Source organism: Enhydra lutris, unplaced genomic scaffold (assembly GCF_002288905.1).
Source record: "Enhydra lutris kenyoni isolate GAN:26980312 unplaced genomic scaffold, ASM228890v2 scaffoldscaffold1, whole genome shotgun sequence".
Lineage (NCBI taxonomy): Eukaryota > Metazoa > Chordata > Mammalia > Carnivora > Mustelidae > Enhydra > Enhydra lutris.
This window is the reverse complement of record NW_019154085.1, coordinates 57,620,891-57,646,172: the sequence shown is the minus strand read 5'-3', so window position 1 is coordinate 57,646,172 and position 25,282 is coordinate 57,620,891. Positions and strand designations below refer to the sequence as shown.

The 25,282-nt window shown below is 38.7% G+C and overlaps 1 protein-coding gene across 3 annotated transcripts in view; it reads left to right on the top strand.

Annotated features, from left to right (window-relative positions):
- LOC111142308 (integrin subunit beta 6) overlaps nt 1-21,013 on the top strand; it is a 73,433-nt gene extending 52,420 nt beyond the window's left edge. For 2 of the 3 annotated variants that reach the window (XM_022495366.1, XM_022495365.1), the window contains 5 exons: nt 1,613-1,835; nt 4,296-4,393; nt 9,260-9,379; nt 15,022-15,188; nt 18,861-19,108. In XM_022495366.1, the coding sequence (XP_022351074.1) occupies nt 1,613-1,835; nt 4,296-4,393; nt 9,260-9,379; nt 15,022-15,188; nt 18,861-18,959 (707 nt within the window). In that variant the 3' untranslated portion in view covers nt 18,960-19,108. Of the gene's footprint in view, nt 1-1,612; nt 1,836-4,295; nt 4,394-9,259; nt 9,380-15,021; nt 15,189-18,860 lie in introns of all 3 variants that reach the window. The other variant, XM_022495359.1, reaches the window with a different exon arrangement.
- Nucleotides 21,014-25,282: the final 4,269 nt, after the last annotated feature.

Sequence of the window (25,282 nt, the reverse complement as noted above, 5' to 3'; positions counted from 1 at the left end):
ACCGGATCCACAACAGCTTTACCTGCCATCTATCTCTGATGGATCCAAAACTCAAACCTTTCGGTCTTTCTTTTCATACACACACACACACACACACACACACACACACATATATATACATCTCTGCCTACTAGGATGTCCCATAGGCCCCTCAGAACTCAGCAGAGCCAAAACTGAACTTGACATCTTCCCTACCCAAAGCTGCTCTTCTTCCTCCGCTTCAGAACAACCTATTTGTTCAACAATTAAGCTCCATGCCAGGCACTGGGGATAAACCAGTGAGTGTGAACTGGAGGCTTCCATTCCAGGTTGGTCAGAAGCCGCCCCAGCCACTGAGCACCTCTTTCCTCTCCATTCCCACTGGCACCACTTAGGACATCAGATCTTCTTGCCTCATTTGCTGCAGTGAAACTCCCTCACCAGTTTTCCTGTCTCTAGTTTGACCCTCTCTACAGATGCCAGTATATTTCTAGGCACACAGCTCTTTGTTCAGGTCTCTACTTAAAATTCCATAACTTTCAGGATAACAGTTCTTTCTTTAGCCCATAAAGCTTTTCATGATGTGATTTCTCACTTTCTGTTGACCCTTCCAACCCCCACTCCCGCCATCCTGCCGTCCTGCCACAGCTCATATGCACCTTTGACTCTATCTATACGAATCCACTGTGGGTATTAAGCAGGTCACACGATCACAGACTTCTGACATTTACTTGTGCTTTTTTTCTTGGTTTAAAATGCATGTAACCCTCTTCTGTCTTCCATCTGTAGTATCCAAATTCAGCTCAAGCATCACCTCCCTTGGAAACATCCCCAAATCTCTGGTCTAATTTGGAAACTCTCCCACTGTGTGCATAACACTTAATGCACTGGACTGTATTTATTACTGGTAGTATTTATTTGCCTGTCTCCTACTCTAGACTATAAGCTCAGTGACCTTATTTAATTTTGTATCTTTGTGCCTCATGCAATCTTCGGCACATGATATATGCTCAATTAAAGTTTCTTAAATAAATGAATTTATTAAGCATTCACTATATGCCTGTAGGACATCTAATTGGTGAACACAAAACTAGAAGATTTACACATGATCTCATCTGACCACAACTGCTGTAAGATTTTATTCCCTCTATTTGGTAGATGAGGCTTTTATGATCACTCGGCTTAAATGATGTAGAGGGAAGGCATTCCCCAGGTCTGTGCTGCATCTCTATCTTACGGCACCTTAATTAAAAACAAAAAAATTGTAAAAACAATTTAAATACATACATACATATAAACACACACACACACACACACACACACACACACACACACACACACACCAAGTTGCTATTATAGGCTTGTAGATTATCTCATTTCATCTGCCCATAAATTCTTTTTGATATAACATCAGGTAATCAGATTGGTCTTCAGTTAAGAGACCAGATCAATAAATACATACACTTAGCAAAATTCGTTCCATAAAATATAACTCCTCCTAGCCCCCAACACTCACTTCTTTCTCATTTTTCTCCTTCAGTCTTTCTGAAGTGTTTAAAGGCAAAGGGAAAAGATGCCCCCCCCCATCTGAAGTGGCCATGGCCCTAAGCATCGCGGGGCGTTTGTTTTGCAGATAACGGCGTGTGTGACTGCGGTGAATGCGTGTGCAGATCCGGCTGGGCGGGTGAGTACTGTAACTGCACCACCAGCACAGAGTCTTGCCTCTCGGAGGATGGGGTGCCCTGCAGCGGGCGAGGAGACTGCATCTGTGGCAAATGTGTTTGCACGAACCCCGGAGCCTCTGGACCGACCTGTGAGCGTTGTCCTACCTGTGGCGATCCCTGTAATTCTAAACGGTAATGTCTCAACTTCCCTCCATGTTGCTTTTGTGGGTTTGTTCTCGGAGCATCCACCCAAATGCACAAAGCCACCAAGACCCTGTGATCCTCAGCCTGGAGCGTCCATGTCTCCCTTGCCTCTTTCTTTGTCCTCATTATCCAGGACCACAATGTCACATTTCTGCTAGAAGCAATCCTGGGGAAGCTGAGCTGAGGTCCCACACTGATAACATCAGATGGCCTTTCACTTACAATACCTGCCACACAGAAGGAATGCCGCGGAGGGAGACTGATGGCACTCACACTCAGTGCCTTTTCAGGGGAAACAGACAAGCTTCTTCCTTATCTAGAAGTTTAGAGCCTGACCTTGCTGATTCATTCCTCTCTATAGACTCCTGGAAGCAAAAAGGCAGAAAAAGGATCATGGATTTCCATTTCTTCCCTCTTCTGTACTGCTCATGCTCTTTGGCACCTGTCTTTGGTTGTCATTCTACACAACTATTGTGTGTTGGGTTTTTTCTTTATACCATATGAACAGCAATGACAACAAAACCCTTTTTTGTTTTCCAGTAAAACACTATTTCTTTGGTTAGTAGCTAACTTCTCAGTGAAAGTGGGGGCAACATTTCTAGGTCAAGTGAAGCAAGTCTCCAAATAGGCCGTGTTATGACATTGTAGTGTATAATGTATTATGCAGCAAACATGCTTAAGCAGTTCATAGTTTCATTAACTCTATACCCAACATGGTGACATTTGCATTTCCAGTGTAAATAAAGTAAGAAAATCAATATTCACTCAGTGGTTCCTCACCACTCAAGTGTCAAAACTCCTCTGTCACTGTGTCCGGACATAGGCCATGAGAAGTGTGGGGACATGGTTAGACTTATCTGAATGGAATTAAATGTAAAATGTCCTTTTGGGGTGTCTCTTCCATTATTTATCTATTTAATCTTCTCTGTAAATGTGAGTCAATTTAAAATGTGGGTTATAAAATATGAAGTTACAGAAGTCAAGGTAGTTTAAGTTTGAGGAATCAGGTAATTGCCTTGGTGCTTAGGTTAGCTTTGAGATGAGTCCATTCTTCCATTTATTCATTCATACATTCACTTATCAAATGGGTATTAAGTACCTACTGTTCACCGGAAATTGTGTTAGGCCAAGGGCATATAGTGATGACTGAAACAGTTACAGTTCCTGCCATCACAGGTGCTAAGAATCTAGTGGGAAAGACAGACATTATTTAAAACAATTATTATAACAATATCTTAGCTGACAGTTACAATAAGGGATATAAAGGGTGCTGTGGCACCATATGGCAGGGCTACCACACTAGCTTGGGCAGACATCATTGAGATGCATCAAAGAGTAGAGAGTTTTAAGGGTTTCCACTGTGTCTAGCAGCCCCCTGTGAAGCCACTCTAAGTAAATATATAACCTAGATAAATGCAATATACTTGAAATGCAAAGGCAATTTCCAGCCAAGACTTCTATCCCCACTCCCACATAGACTGCTGCTCCTCAACCCTTCCTACAAAGGAACGCAGAGGCTTCCAGGGCAAGAGAACTAACCGGTAAAGGTTAGAGAAGGCTTGCCTAGGGCAGGGCAATTTCGGCTGAGATTGGGGGAGGCCTGGAGTGAAGCATGGGGGGGAATGTTTCCAGTACTTAAAAGAGTATGCATTTCCATGGCCTGGGGAAGAGAGGGGTAGGATGATACCTAAGAAAACTTTTGCTGTTTTGGGTTACTCCAAACAGTCTGGTTGTGAAGTGATTTTTCAGCATAAGATTTCAGCATGAGTTTTACTTTGCTGTATAGACATCATTAGAGAAGCTTAATTCTTACCAGGCTGTTTTCAGAAATACACTTTTCTGTAATTTTCTGTAAGTAACAATTGTTTGTTTAAAAGCCTGCATTAATAGGATCCAAGTTGTAACCTCAGCTGTTGAAAATACCCCTATAAGGCTTGGACTCATTCAAAATAGTTACAGACAAGTGAATCTTTAAAATAGTCATTCATGACATGTATGAAATCTTACAGTTCTTGTTAAAATACAGACCACTTCTGTTAGGAAATTCAAACTTTGCTTAGTCACTGATCATATTTTAGGGGCATAAACCCTTCTCGTGAGAACGTAAAATGAATCAAAAAATTAAATCAAATACCAAAATAAGTGTATCTTATTGTTAGGGTTTGTTTGTTTGTTATTTAACCAATCAGAAGCAATCATTATAAATAAACAAGGATAGTAGCTATTATCAAGCCTGGCTCACCCAACACTGATTACTAAAGGGAATCAGAATAAGGTAATTTCCTCTTGAACATCACCCAAATATCTTTCTGAAAGTAACAAAAGCAGCGCTCTCTATGAGACACTCCTATAGCACGAATCACAGTAACAGCGGTAAAGCAATACCCCAGCTGCATATCTGTTTTCCACCAACATGCACTGATAAACGCTACTGAATAACGTCCACAGGAGCTGCATCGAATGCCACCTGTCTGCAGATGGCCAGGCCCGAGAAGAATGTGTTGACAAATGCAAGCTAGCCGGTGCGGCCGTCAGTGAAGCAGAAGGTTAGATCGGTCTTAAATCGCTTTCCTTTCCTTTACATTGTTCTTGAGAGGCAGGAACTCTGTGAAGGGCTTTTCAGTAGATTGACCTCAATTGAACCAGGATACTAGTTCAACGTTAGTTTTTAAGAGTAAATGCATCCCATAAGACTAAACACATGTTGGTTTGGGATACAATTTAAAGTCATAGCGATTCTATTTGACTTCAGCTCTGTTGGCAAGTTCACCTTTGTTTAACAAATGCAATTGTAGAGAACTCCAGAATAGATATATATATATATAATTATATATATATAATATTGGCAAATATATATATAAATATATATGTATTTATTTATTTATATATAATATATATATTATATATATTATATATAATATATATATAATATTGGCAAAATGTCATCTCGAATTATATATATATTTTATATATATATATATGAGAAGAAAAATTTTTAAATAGCTAAATTTTAACCCCTAAACCTGAAATCATCCTTTATCATCCAATTGCCGTATTTCCGGATAGGACAAGGTGAAGCATCATATGGGTTTCCGGAGAGCAGCCCTGAGATACCAGGCAGGTTCTGGTTCATGGACATTTTCCCTCCGCTCCTTTATATGTGCTTTTACTATCAACTTCCACTCTTAACTCCCTGTCGCTCACCCCCCAAATACAAGAAGGGCCTGTGACCTTTAACTGCTAACCAAATTCTGCTCTTGCTTTCTCTCACCTGTCATTTTAAGATTTAATGACTTAAACTCAGATTCTTTTTAATGGCAAAAATGTCATCTCGAATATTTAAATGGTTGTATTTTAGCTGGGAAAGCCACTTAAAAAATAATCTGTGAAGAAGATGACTAGCTCCTCCTCAAGGGACAGGCTGCGGGGGTTATTTTTCCATCATCCCAATCTCTGCATTCTCATGCGGCTCAGGTAGAACAGCTTCTCTACACACATGAGACGTTACCAAGACATATCTCAGGCATAGGGCAAAATCAAGACAATTTATGACACTCCAAGATATGTATCTTGAAGAAACAGACGTGGAATAGAGAAATTAATCCACTTCTAAAGTGGAATAAGTTAGCAGCATTTATATTATTTTGAAAATTACCTACATTGTTTCAAAATTGAGATTTCTGACTGTGCACAGTTGAATGACCCTGTATGGAGGAGCACGATCAGTGTTCAAAAGACCCCTCGGCTGTGCTTTTTTGGTGACTAAAGATAGATGTCCCAAATAACATAAATTAGGCAAGATTGTGTGTGCCTGACACTAATACTGAAAGCAGGAAGCAGTAAAAGCACTGAGGAAAGTAGCATTTGTGGACTGTCCACATTAGTAACTAGTTCAAAGTCAAAGCATATCCTCGGGCTTCATTTCACAGCCGTTGAGATATTTACCAAGTATTTCTAAGAAATGGCTAAAAATTGCAGAAAATGCCCTGCAATGACTAGAACTCCATTCACAGGCAGCATGAGAAATTTGATGTGTTGGGGGGTTGGGTAGGGAAAGAGGAGTAAACCTTGGAAACATGGTAAGTATTGAACAGAGTGTTACTATAGTTAAATACACAGTTTTCTCAGTAGATTATCAAATGCTTGGATTTGAGAGGAATACTAGGTCTCAAGGGGCATTTAAAATATTTGCATGATTCTTTTCAGTTTCTAAGTTAGAAATAGTTGTATTTCCCTACTTTGAAGATAATTTACTCAGTTACACAAAAAGGGTAACTGGATTCCTAATATCATTTAAAGCATTAATCTTGCTGAATTTGAGAGAAAAAAATATACTCATCAGTCTATGAATTAAAAAGTCACTTTTCCCAATGAGGATTTTTATAAGTTCTATCTCAAGTTACTCACCCAGTTATGACATTGATCACATTGCCTTGAAATTACCATCACATATTTGGTCTTGTATAGCGACTCTTATCAGCCCATACTTCCCCCCAACAAGGAAACGGAGAGTAAAGTAAAATAGCATAACTTCATAATCCAAAGACGTTATTCCTCAACTGTGCTGTGGAGACTTCAGTGAGCATCTCTAAAGACGTGGTTTAACTTTACTCATTCCATTTTACCAAAAGCCACTTTTTAATTTACCCCAAAACTCTCGTACTCACAACATTATTACTCAAAGTGTGTTCAATGGAAAACTAGTTCTGAAAATGTTAGATGGAAAACAGCACCCATGGTCATATCAGTTTTGGAAATGGGAAGCTAAGCTTTTTGTTTATTTCACGGGACTCCTGAAAAATCATGGATGTTACGTTACATGTATTTTCAGGAACTTTCAGGAGAGGCAAAAGGAAGTAGAGTAAGGAAGGATTCCCAAACTTCCTTGATCACAGAATCCTTTTCTTTTCCTTGGGAAACCATTTCCCATGAGAACTCCTGACTCGTCCCCAGAGCACAGGTCTTAAACCCATAGTTGTCATAATTCTGTGGTTGCATGCACATGGTTTCTATTTCTGTATCCTTCCTGGACCTTCCTAGATACCAGCCTCTTCACCCCGACTCTCACATTTCTTCCTTTCCTAAGTATAATTTCATGGACTGCCTGAGATCTTATTTTCATTGTATTATTCTAGGGCAGCACTGCTGGCACTCATAAAGGAGGGTAAAAAAGAAAGGTCCATTCCTTAATGAACAACAAAAGAAAACCTTAGCAGCTAATTATGCAAATCTCCAGCCCAAGCTGGACTCTTCATTGCACATTCAATAATACCATTTTAATACCCAAACATGACAAAACTGGCTAAATCTAGAGTCATAACAGTCATGAAAAGGAGTGGTGAAGTCATTAAAGCAAGAAGGGAGTCATGACTCAAAGGTCATATTAACAGTTTCATGAAAACTTAAGTAATCCTGGTGAAGTAAATTAAGCCTCTCTGTACTTCAGTATAGCTATTTAAAATAAAATTTAAAAGCAGGATTAATATTACTGAAAGGAGTGTTATAAGTTATAGAAAATACATATAACCTATGTATTTTCTACCTGAGAATAAAATGTTCCAGTAAGTAAGCTTGAGAGGAACAGAGTGGGTGTGCACTGTCATGGTAGAGAGGGAGAGGGAGGGAGAAAATTTCACCAATAAGAAAAGGCATATTCTCCAAGACTTCATGAATCCTAGTTAATTGAGCAGTGTGGTAGGAGGATATGTGGTAAAGGCCATCTAAAAATGACCAAAGTATGATTATATATGCAGTGCCATTATATGACATACACACGAAATAACACAAATATCACTGATCTACTATTGCCTAGAGGTTCCTGAATGTCATAATCCGATCACCTTATTAAAAATACTGTTAACTCACTAAAATACAAGCTCCTGTACATACCACTGCCCTCTCAAATCAGATACCCAGGAGGGTCCCTGGAATCCTTATTTGAAAAAATCCCAGGTGATTTACATAATCGTAAACATTTGGGAATGACCAGATGAGAATGATTTAGAATTAGATTTCCTTATAGTCCTATGTAAATAGATGCTTCTAGTGAATTCATAAGCAATTTCTTCACTTAAATCTATCATTTGAAATCCTATCCAAAATGCTAAATGTTTTACTAGTCCCTTTTTTCATAGCTAATACAGACATTCTTCTCACAGACCCTGACACAAATTTTTTAATCTTATAAATTAAGTGCAAAAACAACTCAGCATTTTTCTTTCTGTGGCTATCACATTGTTGAGTGAGAAATAGCATATTATTTACTTTTGCTTTGTTAGAATCAAAGAAACATACAGATTCTGTATGTGTTTTATTAGAACTTTTAAAATTAAAAGTTTTATTAAAACTTTTATATTTAAGCTAATGAGAAAATTATAGGTCTAGCAAGAGTATGTCCAAGATTATCTGGGACAATCCCAGTTTCAATATTTTGACCCACTGTGTCATAAATCATTAATATTGGATCATATGTCAAAATTTTTGGTTAAGAGCCAACAGTTGTTCTGTTTACAGGTTTCTGAAAAAAGTGTTTCATTGACCAAAAAAAAGGTGTAACAGTATCATTACAAAGTCTACAACTTAGAAGATAGGAGAATTTTAAGCAAGTTTTTTTTTTAATTTGGAAAATGCTACATAATTCTGGCATAGGTACCAGACCACTAAAAATTCTAATAGTATTAACATCTCAGATGGACCATTTTACTATATTTTCAATTTCTGTAGTGACATTCATTTTCTGCCTCTTGAATAAGCCCATAAAAAAACATTTCAATTTGAAAAAGATGTGAGGAAAACTGGATTATGTTTGTGGGTTTGTTTTTTTTTAATTAGCAAAGAGGCTATAATGAATGGTAGGCAAACTGTCAGCTGGGTTCCTTTTAATCTGGGGCTTACTTTCATCCTCCCAGTCCCTGAGTACATAACATTTCTGATATTTGCTATTGTGACAATACATGGCCAGCAATCTTGACTGTGGGAAAGGCCCCCTTAGAAGTATCAGTATCAGTTTGGGCTGCGTAGTCTTTTTCTGAAATGTAATCTAGGCTCCCTCCCAGGTGCTCTAAGCCAAGAGGAACATACAGTCACCTCGTCACCACAATCAGGGTCATTCTATTTCCAAAACAACTAGGCATACCTGCCTTCAAGTACTTTCACTCTATTGAAATCCTGGCCCCCATCAGTTTGATAGGTGCATTTGATGGTCAGTCCTGATTGACCACACCTGGAACTGTTCTTCTGGAACATGAATAGAAACTAAAACTTCAGGTGGTGGGGAAAATCCTGTGTTTTTTATTCCTATTCTGCAGTGTTGGAAATTCCTATTTGCATATTAAAACTCAACACCACTACGCTTTAAAAATAATCTCTTTAGGAATCTCATTTAATCTAATGAATGACTCCTTTATCTGCAGATTTTTCAAAGGATGGTTCTGTTCCCTGTTCTCTGCAAGGAGAAAATGAATGTCTTATTACATTCCTAATAACTACAGATAATGAAGGGAAAAGCATCATTCACAGCATCAATGAGAAAGGTGGGTGGCATGCCTTCCATTGTCAATGGTAAGTGATACTACATGGGAGAGGAGGAAACAACAAGAAATACTCGGGGTAGCTTTCCAGGAAGGACATTTCCAGAATTTTCCCAGTAATTTAAATAGACCTGTTGAAGGGTTTGATGTGTTCCAATGTCTCTTCCTTAGCCCACATAACAAGATGTATTTGTATCAATCATGATCGCCTCAAAAGCTGGCTGATGGTTTGTAGAAAGATGCACTGATTAATTCCAATATAAGCATAAGGTATATCTTTAGGAAAGGCTAGCAGCAGGGAGCCTAACAGTCTGAAAGAATGAGATTTGCATCAGGCAAACCTTGGCTCAAATCCTGCTCTACCACTTAATGGCTGCTTGACATTCTGGAAGATACTTACCTCTGAGTCTCTATTTCCTCATCTATAGAATTCTAAGGGTTGACTCAAGGATTAAATAGAATAATGCATATAAAACATTGCCAGTATGTGCCAGTAATGGGACATGGAGTCAGAAAAGACAGGAAGCAGCAGGTGAGGAAGGAAGGAAGTAATCCATACATAAAAGGACTCTGTTGCTTCTGTGGGTTTTCATCCATACCACCTCATGGAGTTTGCTTGGGGCTTGGGTAGCTCGCAAATAAAAATCTCATCTTCAGCGAAGGAGAGAGAGAAGTTTATATCAGATAGAACAGAAAATTGTGGGAAAGGTATTTCTCTTGAGAAGTTTGAAATTTTAGTGAGTATCAGACTTACCTGGGGAGCTTGATAAAACACCTGCATCCTGTCTATCCTGAATAAGAAGGTGTGATGTGTGGCCCAGGACTCGGCATTTTTTTTATTGGAGAGAGAAAGGGAGAGAGCAAGCACAAGTGGGGGGTGGGAAGGAGCAGAGGGAGAGGGAGAAGAAGACTTCCCACTGAGCAGAAAGCCTGCTGCATCCCAGGGCCCCAAGATCACAGCCTGAGCCGAAGGCAGACTCAACCAACTAAACCACCCCGGTGCCCCCAAGGACTTGGCATTTTAATACTATTCTGCTACAGATGGCTTCAAAACTTCCCTGGCTGTGTTCTTAGATATTCACTGGTGCCTCTTTTCTGTCTTCAATTAATGATGTGTTCCTAAATCTTTCTGGCAGAAATGACAGCTGCATTACATCAGATCTCTCCAGACCCTGTCAGCAACCTCCTCCTCCCCTCCGCAAAAGCTTGGAGCCTGGTTGTGTCCCAGACAATAGCAGCAAGGGCAGGCTAGCAGGCAGGTGTGTTTTGTTGTGCATGCTTGCTTATCAATGTGCCAACAAAATATTAAGTCCTGAATTTAAAGCCAAGAGTATCAAGCTGCCATCTCTAAAGAGTGTAAAAACCAAAGCAAGACCAAAGTAACCAAAACGTAAGTTCAAGACATTATAAATCAACCAAGAAAATATGATTAGAAAAATACCACACTGCAGTGTTGAGGGTGAAGGAGATGTAGAAGTCCACACGATACAAGATACAAAGGGTTGATTGTGATCTTGGCCTTGAAGCTCGGGTGGACAGAGTGCACCTGGAGACTGGATCTTGAAAATCTCATATAAATCAACTTCTTTGAAATGCATATATACAATGCTTTGTACAGGCCATTAGTTAAGGAAATTTAAGATGAATCCTGCTGTACAAGGAAGAGTTACCTAATATAAAAGACCCGCCTCCTCATTACGTGTTTTATAAAGTCAGATTCTTGGAACTATACCCTCCAACCCTCTTTGACAGTGGCAGTAGCTTTAGCAAGTTCTCCTGAAATCAAAGTCATTCCTTTTAATATGGATTCCATTGGATAACATTTTTTTTTTTTGGATTTTTTATTTATTTCACAGAGAGAGAGATCACAAGTAGGCAGAGCGGCAGAGGGGAAGCAGGCTCCCTGCTGAACAAAGAGCCCAATGCGGGGCTTAATCCCAGGACCCTGAGATCATGACCAGGGCTGAATGCAGAGGCTTAACCCACTGAGCCACCCAGGTGTCCCATGGATTCCATTGAAAAAATGAGTTCCAAACAACAAAAATGAACTAGAACTGTTGTTAATTCAGGGGCTTTTGTATCCGGTTGGTTTTGTTTTTATTTTTATTTTTTATTTTTACCTTTATTTGGGTGTGTAAGAGAAAGATGCTTTTAGCTGATAAGGGCCTCCTTGTTACTGAACTGTTGGTCATTTTTTGTTTGTATGTTTGTTTGTTTTGGTGCTTCCACACAATCTGAGTGGCACATAAACACGCCATCCTTCTGAAAGCACTCAGACTCTCTGATGACTTTTTATTAGGGCTTTTTATTCTCCCTATGCTTTTGTAGTAGGGAAAAGTGAGAGGAAAATTACCTTCCCAAGGCTTAAGGGGAGTCACCTGATAGCTCCAAGAAGGCTTATCCCTGTTCATAGGTAGGCCCCAAGCTTCCAGGGGCCCTGAAGACAGAGCCTGTCCTAGAATCTGTAGGCCCTTCTCACAGCGCTAAGACTAGAGAATCCCAGGGTAGCCCATCAAACACAAGGATAGGAAGGAGAAAGTTAAGGCTAAGGATTCCAGGGGTCCTACAAACAAATTTTAAAAGAAACCAAATGAACAGTCACCATCAGGGTGTGTGTGGCTGTAGGGAGAGCTTTGGCCGTCTTTTTTCTTACACCTGGAAGAATTTTCAGAGGAGAAGGGCCACATTCCTAAGAGCCACACTCAAAGAATGACAGTTGGGAGCCTTCCTGGCAGGGATGTGGGTGTGTATGTTATACCCACAGGTCCCAACATGGAGGTTCCAGGCCCTTGAAGTCTTGAGGATAGAAAAGAAGGAAGACTATAGTTGTTGTAATAATAATAATAATAATAATAATAATAGCAGCTCTCATTCATTGTGCCCTTACTAATGTCATATGCCAGGTATCATTCTATGTGCTTTACACGCATTAATTCTTTAAGCACCCTCCATATTACAACCATGTAAAGCAAGTGTTGCTATTATTTCCATTTTACAGATAAGGAAATTGAGGCAAAAAGAAGTTAAAAAATATGTTGGTCTATCAGTAATTAAGTACCAGTGCTGGCTGGGGAGATCTGGCCGGCTAGCGGGGAGTCCATGCTCTTAACTACTGTGCTATACTGCCTCCCACTGGCTGTATGGTCATAATGAATTCCTGGCTACTGGAAACCTGTTGCATCAGCCGCATAGAAATGTTATGCAAACCACATATGTAATTTTAAATTTTCTAGTAATCTCACTAAAAAGAATCTGGTGATATGGATTTTAGTAATGTCTTCTTCAGTCCATTCTATCCAAAATATTGCCATTTAGCATGCAATAAATAAATTATTGAGATGCTTTATTTTTTTCCATACTAAGTCTTCACAGTCAATGTGTATTTTATACTTAGCACACAACCTAATTCGGAAAAGTCACATTTCTGTGCTCAATAGCTACATGTGAAAGAGCTGGCAGATTGGCAGCTCAGGGACTCAGGACCCGAGAACTAGCTGGCACTGGCCAGGACTCGACAGGCAACATAGCATACAGTGGTGGCCCTCTTCTCCCACCTAGAAATACGTCTTCAGTCTGAGCATCTCAGGAAATACTAAAGAGAATGTAAACAGTAGACATTTCTATTGTGTAATAACTGCTCTGGTACTTGGGCCAAAATCTTTTCTTGAGAAATGTAGAATATTTTAATGTGTAATATATTATCAATGTATAAATGTATAATGACTCTAAGTTCTTAAAAATTATCTCTGCCAGGCTATGCCTGTTCCTTCTTTATTTATTCTTTACCGGGGAGCTCTCCTAATTCACATTCTGGCTGCAGGGTCTTAGCAAGCTTCATCTTGCTTTCCACAAGAACATGCTACACCCCACCCCAGACATTTCGTCGTCAAAGATGTAGCCAGTATATATTCTCACTGACACATGCCTGCCACTTTCTTTGCAGGACTGTTGCTAACCTCTTAAAGGCAGCCATGATTCATCTGCTATGCTGGAAACAGTCTTTGAATCTTTATACTATAGTAACTACTTCATTAGCTCCTTTACTTATTTCTGCATAATCTCCTTACATGGTTTTTTTTTTTTTTTTTTTTATCCAAAGAACAGAAGTGTGTGAGGCCAGGCATCATGCTGTTGTGGGGTCATTAGTCCTGCTCAAAATCAGATCAGTTACAGATCCTTACCTTGCAAGCAGCATGACTAGTCCTGTGTGTATAACTCTCCTTATTAAATATCTAAAGGCAATAAGAGTTAGGATAAACTCAGCATGATTCATTTCCTCCCCAGATACCACAGATTTGCCTCACTACTTGCAGAGGGAGGCAGATATTTAATGATAATTTTTATGTGGGATTTTTTTCTCATGAAAGCAAGGGGAGAGCTTAATTATAATGTTTCATTAAGAAATGTATCGTCTCCCAGGAATATTGCAAGAATTATTAGTTATTCTGCTGTCAGTGAGGGAAGGCACTGTATAATTGTGAAATTATATTAATATCATCAATAGAGTCAAAATAACATTTCAGAGAATGTTCCAGTTGAAAGGACTATACAGAACATCTAGTTTCCCAAACTTCCCCGAAAATAAGAATCCCTTGGGATACTGTTAATAATAAAAAATATCTGTGGCTCCATCTAAGACCAACTGAATCACAGTCTCTGGGGAGGGATCTAGGAAGCTGTGAGTTTAATAAGCATGAGCACCTGCACGGTCTTATCCTCAGGGAAGTTAAGGGATTGCTGAAGTCCCACACCTTTGTTTGATGGTTGAGGATCCTGGGGCTCAGAGAGATCAGGGGAATTGTATATCAGACGGCTACTATACATAGAGGGCAACTGAACCCACCTCTCCTGACCCCAGTCCAGGAAATTCCCAGGACACCAGAGCACTGATTAACATTAAAACAAAACTCAAAGTCATCATTGTCCTCTATTAAAAAAAGAAAAAAGAAGCAGCAGCAAGTAGTAAACTTCTTAGGAGGGTGGGTTTTATATAAGTTTGAATATAGTCTCCTAGACAGTTCATGTTTCAAGGAAATCCATGAAAAAGTAACATCGTGTGTGTGTGTGTGTGTGTGTGTGTGTGTGTGTGTGTGAGTGAACACACACATACACATTTCATTTCGATTCTGTCATGTACCCAGAAAAGACCATTTTTGTTATTAAACTGCAGTCTTTTTCACGGTCCTTTGTAGATAATATACTTTGTATATTAATCCTCATTCTTGGATTCTAACTCTTTTTACGTCAGTCATTCAAGTATATATCCATTTGCCTTAAATAACCAAACTCTATCTTTTGTTTTCCTTTGTAGGAATAGGACTTTCCTTCAACAAGTAACTCATTTTTTTAAAATACAGCAAAATGAAACATGTTACAATTTTCCTTCTACCAGAAAAAAATATGGTTGGAAAATTAAATGAGAAATGTTTTCTCTACATCACAAGATTTATTTTACCATCTATCCTTCTTTTTTTTTTTTTTTAAGTGACGTTTTTAAGGTTCCATGCTGGCAGCCCCAGGGCTTGGACTTACAGCCCTGGGATCAAGACCTGAGCTAAGAGCAAGAGCTGGACGCTCAACCAACTGAGCCACCCAGACACCCCAATTATACCATCTTCTTAATATAATTTTCTTTGTTTCCACAGACTGTCCAAAGCCCCCAAACATTCCCATGATTATGTTAGGGGTTTCACTGACTATTCTTCTCATTGGGGTCGTCCTACTGTGCATTTGGAAGCTGCTGGTATCATTTCATGATCGTAAAGAAGTGGCCAAATTTGAAGCAGAACGGTCTAAGGCCAAGTGGCAAACGGTATGTAAACCTTAGGGGCTATTCTTTGTCCAGGGGAGAAAGTGACTTGTGGAAGAGATAGATGTCAGCTTTCTTCTGCTCTAATAGAGAGTGAGAATGTCATGTTCTTTCCCTACCCCTTTTACTGCGTCCCTAACAGCTATGATTTATTTTCTGCTTTGAGGACAAAGGAACCTCCGTTCATTATCTGGGAGCTTGATAGTGCTCAGAGCAGGCATTTTTCTCAGTGCGGTGGGGATTTCCCCCACTCTGAAGAGTCTCATGAAACTCCTTATATAGCTGCTTAGGGACATCAAGGAAATACATTTAATCTTCATCACCAAGAGGAGCATTCAGGCTCCATTTGATAAAGCATAGGTGCTGTATCTAAATGCCTCTATAAATCAGTTGTGTTATAGCCAAAGGAATAATGTTCATGAGTAGCATGGCGGTTCATGCCAATTTCCATAGAGATACTCGTTACTTATAATAGGTCACCATTCCAAATTGAGAAGGCTTTTTAAATACCATCCAGTTAGTTCCTCTGAATAACAAATTTTAAAGAGCTACCTAAAAAATACCTAACAAGTGTCAACCATTATTTATGTGTACTCCATAGATATAATTTATGTTTCTCCTCTTCACAGTAGACAAACACAAAACAGGACTCCAATTTTCTGTGTTTCTTTTCCACAGGACAGATAATTACATTTCTGGAGGGCCATAGAAACAATTTCATGGTTTTAATTTCATCTTTCTGTCTCTAATGGTGTGCCCAGCTCTCTAAAAGCAATTATCTTACATTGCTGATTCTAAATACAGTGATTTCACTGGAGAAAATATAGAAAAACACAATGTTCCTTTGGGTTCATCTGCCCAAATAAATGGATGTTAACACTTTTTTCCTCTAAGTATATAGTGATATCTTCAGTTCTTAAAGCACATAGAATTTCTCTTGGATAAATTTGTCTTGATGAGAGACGTCTATATCTTATGCAGTTATTTTGAAGTAACCCCAACATATGGCACAGGGCAATGGACAGTGAAAATTTTCATCTACTTCATCTTCCTGTTAAAAATGCCTTTAGACACAACGAGCAAATTCAGCGGATGGATCTTGTTTTGATCCTAATTTGAACAGCCCAACTATAAAAATACATTTCTTGGACAACTCTAAGAAGGATAATATAGACTGGGTATTAGAATGATAGCTAGGAATTATGATTAATTCGATTAGGTAAAATAGTGGCATGATGACTTTGCTAGAAAATATCCATATTTTGGAGTGAAAGGAAATGAAGAGTAGGTTTGCTTTGAAATAATTCAGCCAAAGGAGAACGAGGAATAGTGAAGTGAATGTGGCAAAATGTTGATAATTGTTGAATCTGGTTGAGGAGTCTAGAGAAGTTTGTTATATAGCTTTCCTCTTCTTTTGTGTATGTATGAATTTTTCACAATTAAATAAGACCCTTTAGGAAAGTAAATTTGGACTTGCAATGAGAATATAACTTATCCATACATAACAAGGAAAATGTAACCTGATAGTTTAGTTTGCTGACTTAGAACATGGTATTATGAGGCTAAAGTGTTGGGTCAGTTAACTTCAACCAATCCCCTGGCCATAGATGTTTTTAACTCTCACCAGCTCTCAAGCAAATGCCTGGCAATGGTCAAAAAGGGCAATCAGGCAAAAGAATATAGTTAAGTTGGCACAAAGAACCATATGGCAGTAGTTGGTTGAACAATGCCAGCCCTGTGAAGTAGTTTGAGTAATCCCATCTTCAATGTAAGGAAACTGAGGCTCAGAGAAGTTAAGAGACTTCCCAAATGATTGGTCCATAGTGGAGCTGGAAACCTAACTGCAGCCTCTTCCAAGCACAGCCTTGACCCTCCTAGAAATAATAAGCAGGTGTTCTGCAAACAAGTACTTCGGCAATGATGTGATGTGTATCTACTAACCAGCACATTTTAATGTTCTCACACAAAGGCATGAATACTGACAAATGATTAACATCTTTAAAATAACATTTTAATTAACAGTTAATTTCCTCAAAACATGCATTGTTTTCCCTCAGGATGTAGAACATGACTGAAATTCAAATGCTGAATTTTTACTGTTTCTTCATCTAAAATGGAATAAAAATAGGCATTAAACAGATAAAAATCATAAATGAAAAATATTATTCTCTTGTTAAATTGAGTTTCTTTGAATAACAAATATTTGATGTTCTTGACTACATAATAACTGGGTAATAATTATTCACTTGGATGCAAAAGAGGTTTAATTCAAATAATTCAATTCAAATTTCACTAATATATCCTATTAAAAATGTTATTCAGTACATCTATTTTTGGGGTCCTCAACTTGATTCCATTTTTAATTTAAAACCTGTTTTTTCCTGAAGAACTGAATTTGACTGGTCTTCAAACCCCAGGGGACCTCCAGGGTTGGTAGGGATAGTTGGGTCTCCTGACCCATAGGCCTCCATTGGACTCCAAAAGTGTCAGAGCTCAGGACAAGAAAGAGCTTTGTTTCTTACCCCTTGAAACATTTCATCATATCTATAAAGAAAGCTTACCTTTTATTATACTTGTAAAAATAACCTCCCCATCCATATTCTTTATGAAAACACAAAGGGAAGATATTTAAATTCATCTTTGATTAGACATTTTTTCTAGGATGACACATCATTAACTAGAGGCAAAAAATGTTCAGTTTGACATTTCTTGCAGTCATGGATTGATTTTTGTACTGTACTCAGCGAATTAGGTCTGTATTTGGCAGTTAGGCAATCATTAAGAGAGCTGTGGGTCATGACAGCGAGCTTTCTTATTACCACTTTTTTAAGCTCTAAAAATGTGCCATTGCATTTACAGAATCTACAGCCTAAATTAGCACCCCCGGACTCCTGGGGAAATCAGCCTGGTCACCTCAGATCAGGGGGGACCCGAACCTTGTCTAAAGAGTGAAAGACTTCAGACCCATGGGAAATGAAGACCCAAGCCTGTATCTCAGCTAGAAATCCTCTGTAGAGACGTTTCCACCCACAGGGCACTAGAGGAGACAGTATTAGACATTGCCATGCTTTTTCCTGCAAACAAAACCTGCTCTGAGCTTCTTCTCTTGAGTTCTGATCACCAGCCCTTGTGTGATACCTCCCACCAACAATACATCTCTTAAAGGCAGACACTATGTCATTCACCCTTGTATGCTTCTACAAGTTCACTTCTCCCGTTTTTTACTTTCTTTTCAATTTATATTTCATTTTGGGGCCACCTATTGATTCATTCTATTCATTCAGTAAATATTGAGTGCTTGCTGTTGGCTAGACACTTCTTTCAATTCTGGTAAAACCACAGTGAACCAAACAGCCAAAGTCTTAGTTTCTGTCTGTAAATTAGTGTGTTTTCAAACAGAGTAAGATTTTTATGATACATATAAGGCACTGGTCCTGCATATTAAAAATTTAAATGTAGAAGTATAAATTTTAAAATGCTAAGAGGCCTGGCTAGCTCAGTCGGTAGAGCAGGAGACTCTTAAAATGCTAAGAGTATGATTGTCAAATTTATTCAAATGGCTTCCAAACTTGAGCCTGACTCTCTTCTTCCAGTTCATAATGGACAATGAAATTATTTAAATATATTAAAATCATGTAATAACATACTTTCATTTGAACTTTTTTTTTTTTTTAGGGAACCAATCCATTATACAGAGGCTCCACCAGTACCTTTAAAAATGTAACCTATAAACACAGGGAAAAACAAAAGATGGACCTTTCCACAGATGGATAGAACTACTTCATGCATGAAAAAGTCTGCTTCACTGATATGAAATGTTAATGCACTATTTAATTTTTTCTTTTTTTTGTTGCTTCAAAACGAGGTTGGTTTAAGATAATAATAGGTCATTTGGAGATCAGTCATTGTCTGTATGAAGGTTAGAGACTGTGTTGGCAGGTTCAAAATAATCAGGAAGAGAAATACCCTTAGCGAAGGGGTGACTTTGGGGATCATTGAGGAATACTAACTCTGGTGCATTAATGTCTCAAAAAATCATCAAAATGACACAGGGGGGCCTGATTTGCATTTGAAAAACGTTTGAAATTAGAATCTCATTTGTTTCAGGATTATAGCTACCTGAAGTCTTTGTCTCAGCAAAGTCACAAAGTCCATATGCTCACATTAAATAATCACACTTGCGAATTAATTCTAAAGTTTTAGTAAGTCTGCCCTTTCCTAAAGGTGGGTTCTTCTAAAAATCTATGAAAAATGAGACGCTGACTTTTACTTCCATAGAGAGGATGCAATTCTTCTAATGTCCCAAATGTAATAAGTGTTAATTAATAATTTCTGTGGATTTGCATGTACCCAAAAGTCAGGTATACACACAGATAAATATTTTAGAAGAAGAAGTAATTTATAAATTAGAAAGTAAAAAAAAAAAAAAGAAAATTATCAGTAAAAACAAAATAGTTAGTTTATTAATTAGATTATTTCTAATTACCTGAAGAAGAAATTTCTACGCTCAGTTTCCCTCCTGATCCTGAGTTCTCAAACCACTACTTGTCCCATATTTCTCAATCCATTTTTACTTAGTTTTATAGTCATCTAAACCCTGGAGATGTCATATGAAAGTTTTAATTTCTTATTCAAATTTACTTTAAATGGTTAGATAATCAAAAGGAGCTCCAATAATGTAAAATGAACATGGGTTGAAGAGAATAACACTTTAAATGGCTTTAAAGAAAACACATCAAGAGTACAGTCTCTCATGAGTAACAGGCTTTCTATCCATATTCGTTTCCATTTATATAACCTAACTTGCACATTTCAGCTGCATATGGTGACTATGCATCTTGTACTTACTTTAAAAGTAAGATTTTACTTGCAAACTCCATGTGGATAATTAGGGATCCATAGGCTGATTGAGGATATGGACTCTGTAGAATATTATTTCCTATTAGTACTGCTTCACAGAGCACTGTCATCTTATTTGATAAGGAAGCTAAACCTCAGAGAGTGAGTAGAAAAAATTGGTCCAGAATCTAGATCTTCCAGCTCCAAGCTATTTCTTCTCTCCACAGTATGAGGCTAACTCTTTTTCCATGAAATGATGGAAACATTTGGTTAGTTAAGCAATAACTATCATTTGTTTGAAAATGTCCTGAAATGAAAATAGCATTCAAACTACTGGAGCAGAGGTGAGGTCTTGTACTTTGGTGCAGTGTTTATTATCTTTGAGTAAACGGACTGCGAAATCTTTTACTAGGTGAATAGTTCATTATGAATGGAAGTTTCAAATGTACCCACTGAATTGGCAAAGATAATCTATGATGTTTCCTCAATTCTACCATATAAATCTGTACACATCTGATCACTTGGAGTCTTATTTCTTTTCTAGTTTCTAAATAACTCAGGTAAATCAGACACTTGGGGAATACACAGCTATACTAAAAGAATTACTAAACAATCACCTTGGACACCTGAAGGGCAGATGTATCCCCCGTGTTCCTGACTGAAGCCCAGGGTCTGGGGAAAATCTACAGCAACAGTGATGATGCAACAATGGTATTCACCTCTACATGTGACATTTTTTATTATTACTAGAATGGGATTCTAGAAAATATGAGTTTCCTTTGTGTGTATATTGGGGAAGGTAGAGAAGAATCTGCTATTTCTCTGAATACTGTTTTGACCCAAGGCTGGACCTTGAAAAGGCCAAAACGTTAACAGTAGTACTTCTGTTCACTGAAGAGTTATATTACATGAAGATAAATGGTTTTTTTGTAAGTTGTTTTATTGTATTATGTGTTGACATAAATAAACATGGTAATTTAAATAATGAACTTTAGATGGATGATAATTCCTTTTATTTACTTGGTACAAAACCCTCTTCTTGGATTTCCAGATCCCTCTGTGACCTACTCTGACTACCTGCCGGTCTCATTCTGGGGCCAAGGAAAAGAATGGAAAGAGGCAGCTACCAAAGGCAGGAGACAGCAAGGAACTAGCTGCAGTTTGCTGCACAGTTACAATACCCACATCACGAGGTTTTTTTTTTTTAAAAGAGGCCTGGACATTATCCTACATTTTGTAAAATCAGTATTAGTATTATGGGCCGAATTGTGGTCCCTATTCTAAAACTTGTATATGGAAGTCCTAAATCCCAGTACCTCAGAATATGATTGCCTTAGGAGAAAAGGTCTTTTAAAAGGCAATTAAGTTAAAATGAGGTCATGAGATTGGGTCCTAGTCCAACATGATTGGTGTCTTTATAAGAAGAAGAGATTAGGACACAAATGTGCACAAAGGGACAACCATGTAATGACACAGGGAGAGTAAGGCCATCTACAAACCAAAGAGAAAGGCCTTGGAAGCAATAACCCTGCCAACACCTTAATCTGGGCCTTCTGGCCTCCAGAATTGTGAGAAAATGCATTTCTGTTGTGTGAGCCCTCCACTCTGTGATACTTTGCTATGGCAGCCTGAGCAAACCAATACAGGTACATAGTGCTACTTTTCTGGGCATCCATTTGATAGATTCCATGGTGCCATGCTCCTTTTCTCAAAACTAAGCAGAGAGAATCCAGGGCTTACATAAGAAGCCAGCCTAGAAGAAGGCCTTTTGTTAGAAAAGCTCTTTCCTTAAAAAAGGATAGGGAACATCAAGTCAAAAGTACTCATACTCCAGGGGCACCTGGGTGGCTCAGTGGGTTAAACCTCCGCCTTTGGCTCAGGTCATGATCCCAGGGTCCTGGGATTGAGCCCCATATTGGGCTCTCTGCTCACCACGGAGCCTGCTTCCCCCCTCCCTCTCTTCCTGCCTCTCTGCCCACTTGTGATCTCTTGTCTATCAAATAAATAAATGAAATCTTAAAAAAAAAAAAAAAAGAGTACTTATACTCCAAAACAAAACAAACTCTGTGTTGTTGAAAAAAGCTGGGGATATCTGGAAATCCAGAAACTGTTCCCATTTTGAATAGCCCTGAGAAAATCACTTTTCAGCTTAGTTTTCCATCGGCAACATGTTGGCCCTGCCTGTATCTTCCAGCATCTATAGCATAGTAAATGTTCACTAAATTCGTTCAGGCAGTATTATTGAGTGCTTATGATTATGGATACAGAAATGAACAAAATAAGCAGTTCCTGCACTCTCTGGTAGGGGAAAGGAGACGATAGTAAACAAATGAATATCCAATATCGGTATGCACATCCCAGATCCTCTTGTCCCCACCTGTCCCCCAGGTCTAAGCTGATAGTCACCCCAGCACCAACTCATACAGTTCCCTTAATAGTAAAGCCCCATCTTTCCCCTAATTCCCCAGGGGTTGGGGAGCCACAGCAACTCCTGTGCCCAAGTCCAGAGTGCCTGCTGGATCTAGGTAATAAAACAGAAGTTTTAAAAGAAGAATGCAAGGTTAAGTCGCTCTGAATATTAAGGCACTGAGCCTGGGAAAGGAGAGGAAAGAAACAAAAAGTTTACTTGGGTGGGCTTGGGGGAAAGCCAGGAAAGACTAGAAAATTTGGGAAGTGGGAAAAAAAAGTCTTTGGGGTAGCATTTATGTATGGGCGATGTTGAGAATAAGATATGTGGGAATGGGGGTGATCAGCTGTTTATTTTGAAAATACTCATTCTTGTGAGCCTGCTGTTCCCCTGACTAAGGCAGCCTGTGGGGTTTCCCAGCAGGAAGACCCAGCTCCATGGGGGTTTTGGCTGAAAGTCCACATGTTTTAATCTGGTTCACGTTTCCCCTTTAAGACTCTTCAACACAGAAAACATCATGCCCTGAAACACCCTGTGAAACCCCCCAAATGGCAAATGGCAACCCCCAAAGCAACCCAGGGTCTTCAGATTTGTTCTCTCCTTCACCTCTCTACACACAGTCCTGTAGGTACTTCCAGTACCAGAGAAAGCTCTCCTACCAATAACATTCTTTAACCATAGGAGAAAGCTGACCTATCAAAAGAGTAAATTTATTTAAATGTTAGTGATTCATAGCAATTTTTGTCATCTTCATTTCATGGAAATCTAAATGAGAAAAAAAATTCCTTATTCAGAGGGAATGAGAAACAGGGATTGAATGAACTGTGATAAATAAAAATTTTCCCTTCTATTAAATTTTATTATACTGCAGCAGACTCAAATCAGCACAACTGAAAAGCAAGGAACCTTAAGTTCAGGATTTCACAGTGGCTCTTTTAAAGGTCAGTTGGGCTTGGCTACTCTCGTAATAGATGAGCGAAGTTCTGGATGAGGCTCCTGCAGACAGGGGGTGGGGCAGCAGCCACCTAGGCCCACAGCTTGGGTCAAGGCATTAATTCCTTTGGTTTGTGGACCACCACAGGGTTAAATGCTGCCTCCCTGTGCCTTGGAGATATCCAAGTGTGAATCGAAACTTCATCCTCTGTTCTCTCCTATTTGGCTGCACAATCAGCAAAGAGAGAGCAACAGGGGATGTATCCCAGGAGTTTTTGTCCTATAACCTGTCCCGGAAGTAGGCCCTGGGAGAAGCACTGGGCACAGGAGGGCACAGATTGGGCCCAAAGCTGCTCTTCCGTGTCATTAACAAATCTCATGGAGAGTCAAGTTCAGTTTGAAATTTCAGTCTGACCTTCACAATCTCTAGGTGTGTGTTTTATGAGGAAATTTATTGCTTAAATTGTTTTGTTTTTTCAGCTTGAAATGCATTTACATTCACAGTCCTTGCAAAACACCTAATCCTGCTTCAGGTCAACATCTAAGATGATACATCATGAAACTCTATTATTTGTCAATAACTGGGGAGAAAGTCACTAGGTTAATTTTTTCATCCTGTGTAGGCTTTGCTATACCTAGTATGTGTGTGTGTGTGTGTGTGTGTGTGTCTTATTTTTAAAAACTTCCTATTAGGGGCGCCTGGATGGCTCAGTGGGTTAAAGCCTCTGCCTTCGGCTCAGGTCGTGATCCCAGAGTCCTGGGATCGAGCCCCACATCGGGCTCTCTGCTCAGCAGGGAGCCTGCTTAAAGAAAAAAAAAAAAAAACTTCCTATTAAACAATTTTTATCTGTTTGTATATCTTGCCATATATAGGTATATATATACCTATATATATGAACATATATAAATACAAACACACATATTTCTTATTTTATTTTTTTTTAAAGATTTTATTTATTTATCTGACAGAGAGAGAGAGCACAAGTAGGCAGAGAGGCAGGCAGAGAGAGAGGGGAGGAAGTGGGCTCCCTGCCAAGCAGAGAGCCTGATGCAGGATTCGATCCCAAGACCCTGAGATCATGACCTGAGCCGAAGGCAGAGGCTTAACCCGCTGAGCCACCCAGGCTCCCTATTTCTTATTTTAATAGGTAGATCTTCTTAGATTTATTTGAATCTACTACTTATTATTTATTTATATCTATTACTACTTAATAGATCTATTGTTTCTTATTTTAACAGATGTGTCTTACTATCATTAAATAGCTTGCATTGCTAATAAAAATTGATAACACATACTGTTCCGAGTGCTTTATAAATGCTAACTTATTCAGATGGTATGGTATTATTAGTACCTCCCATTTTACAGATGAGGAAATTGAGGCACAGAGATCATAGATAGTATAAACACTGCATTAGGACCATAAAAATTAAAATAAGTAGACTAGCTGTTAGTGTATTTTGCATAGTTTCAGTGTATTAAATGTCTATTTCACTGATTTCAAGAAATGTGTCAGATTTTAGACACTTTTTTACTAAGAAGACGGAATTGGAGAAGAAAAATATATAAGAGAAGATTAAAATCTTTCTCAGCACACAAAGCTACCATTTAATATCCTACGCTTAGATCTAGGCAGTAACAGGATGTGAATATATGTGTCTAACTTCACCTGCTGAGTAGTTCACAGGGAAGAGCCAATAGTCTGATGACACTCCTGTCCTTAACCTGGTTCTATGTTGTATCATTATTGCATATATTGCCCATATTTCCTAGGGTTCTTGTGAGAATTAAATGGAACAACATATTAAAGAATTTGACATATTTGTTTAATAAATGTTCTGTGAATGGTAGTTGTTTTTCATTAACTGAGTTCCTCCAATAATCACCCTCTTGGAAAAAGAGCAGAGTATCCAAGGTTGG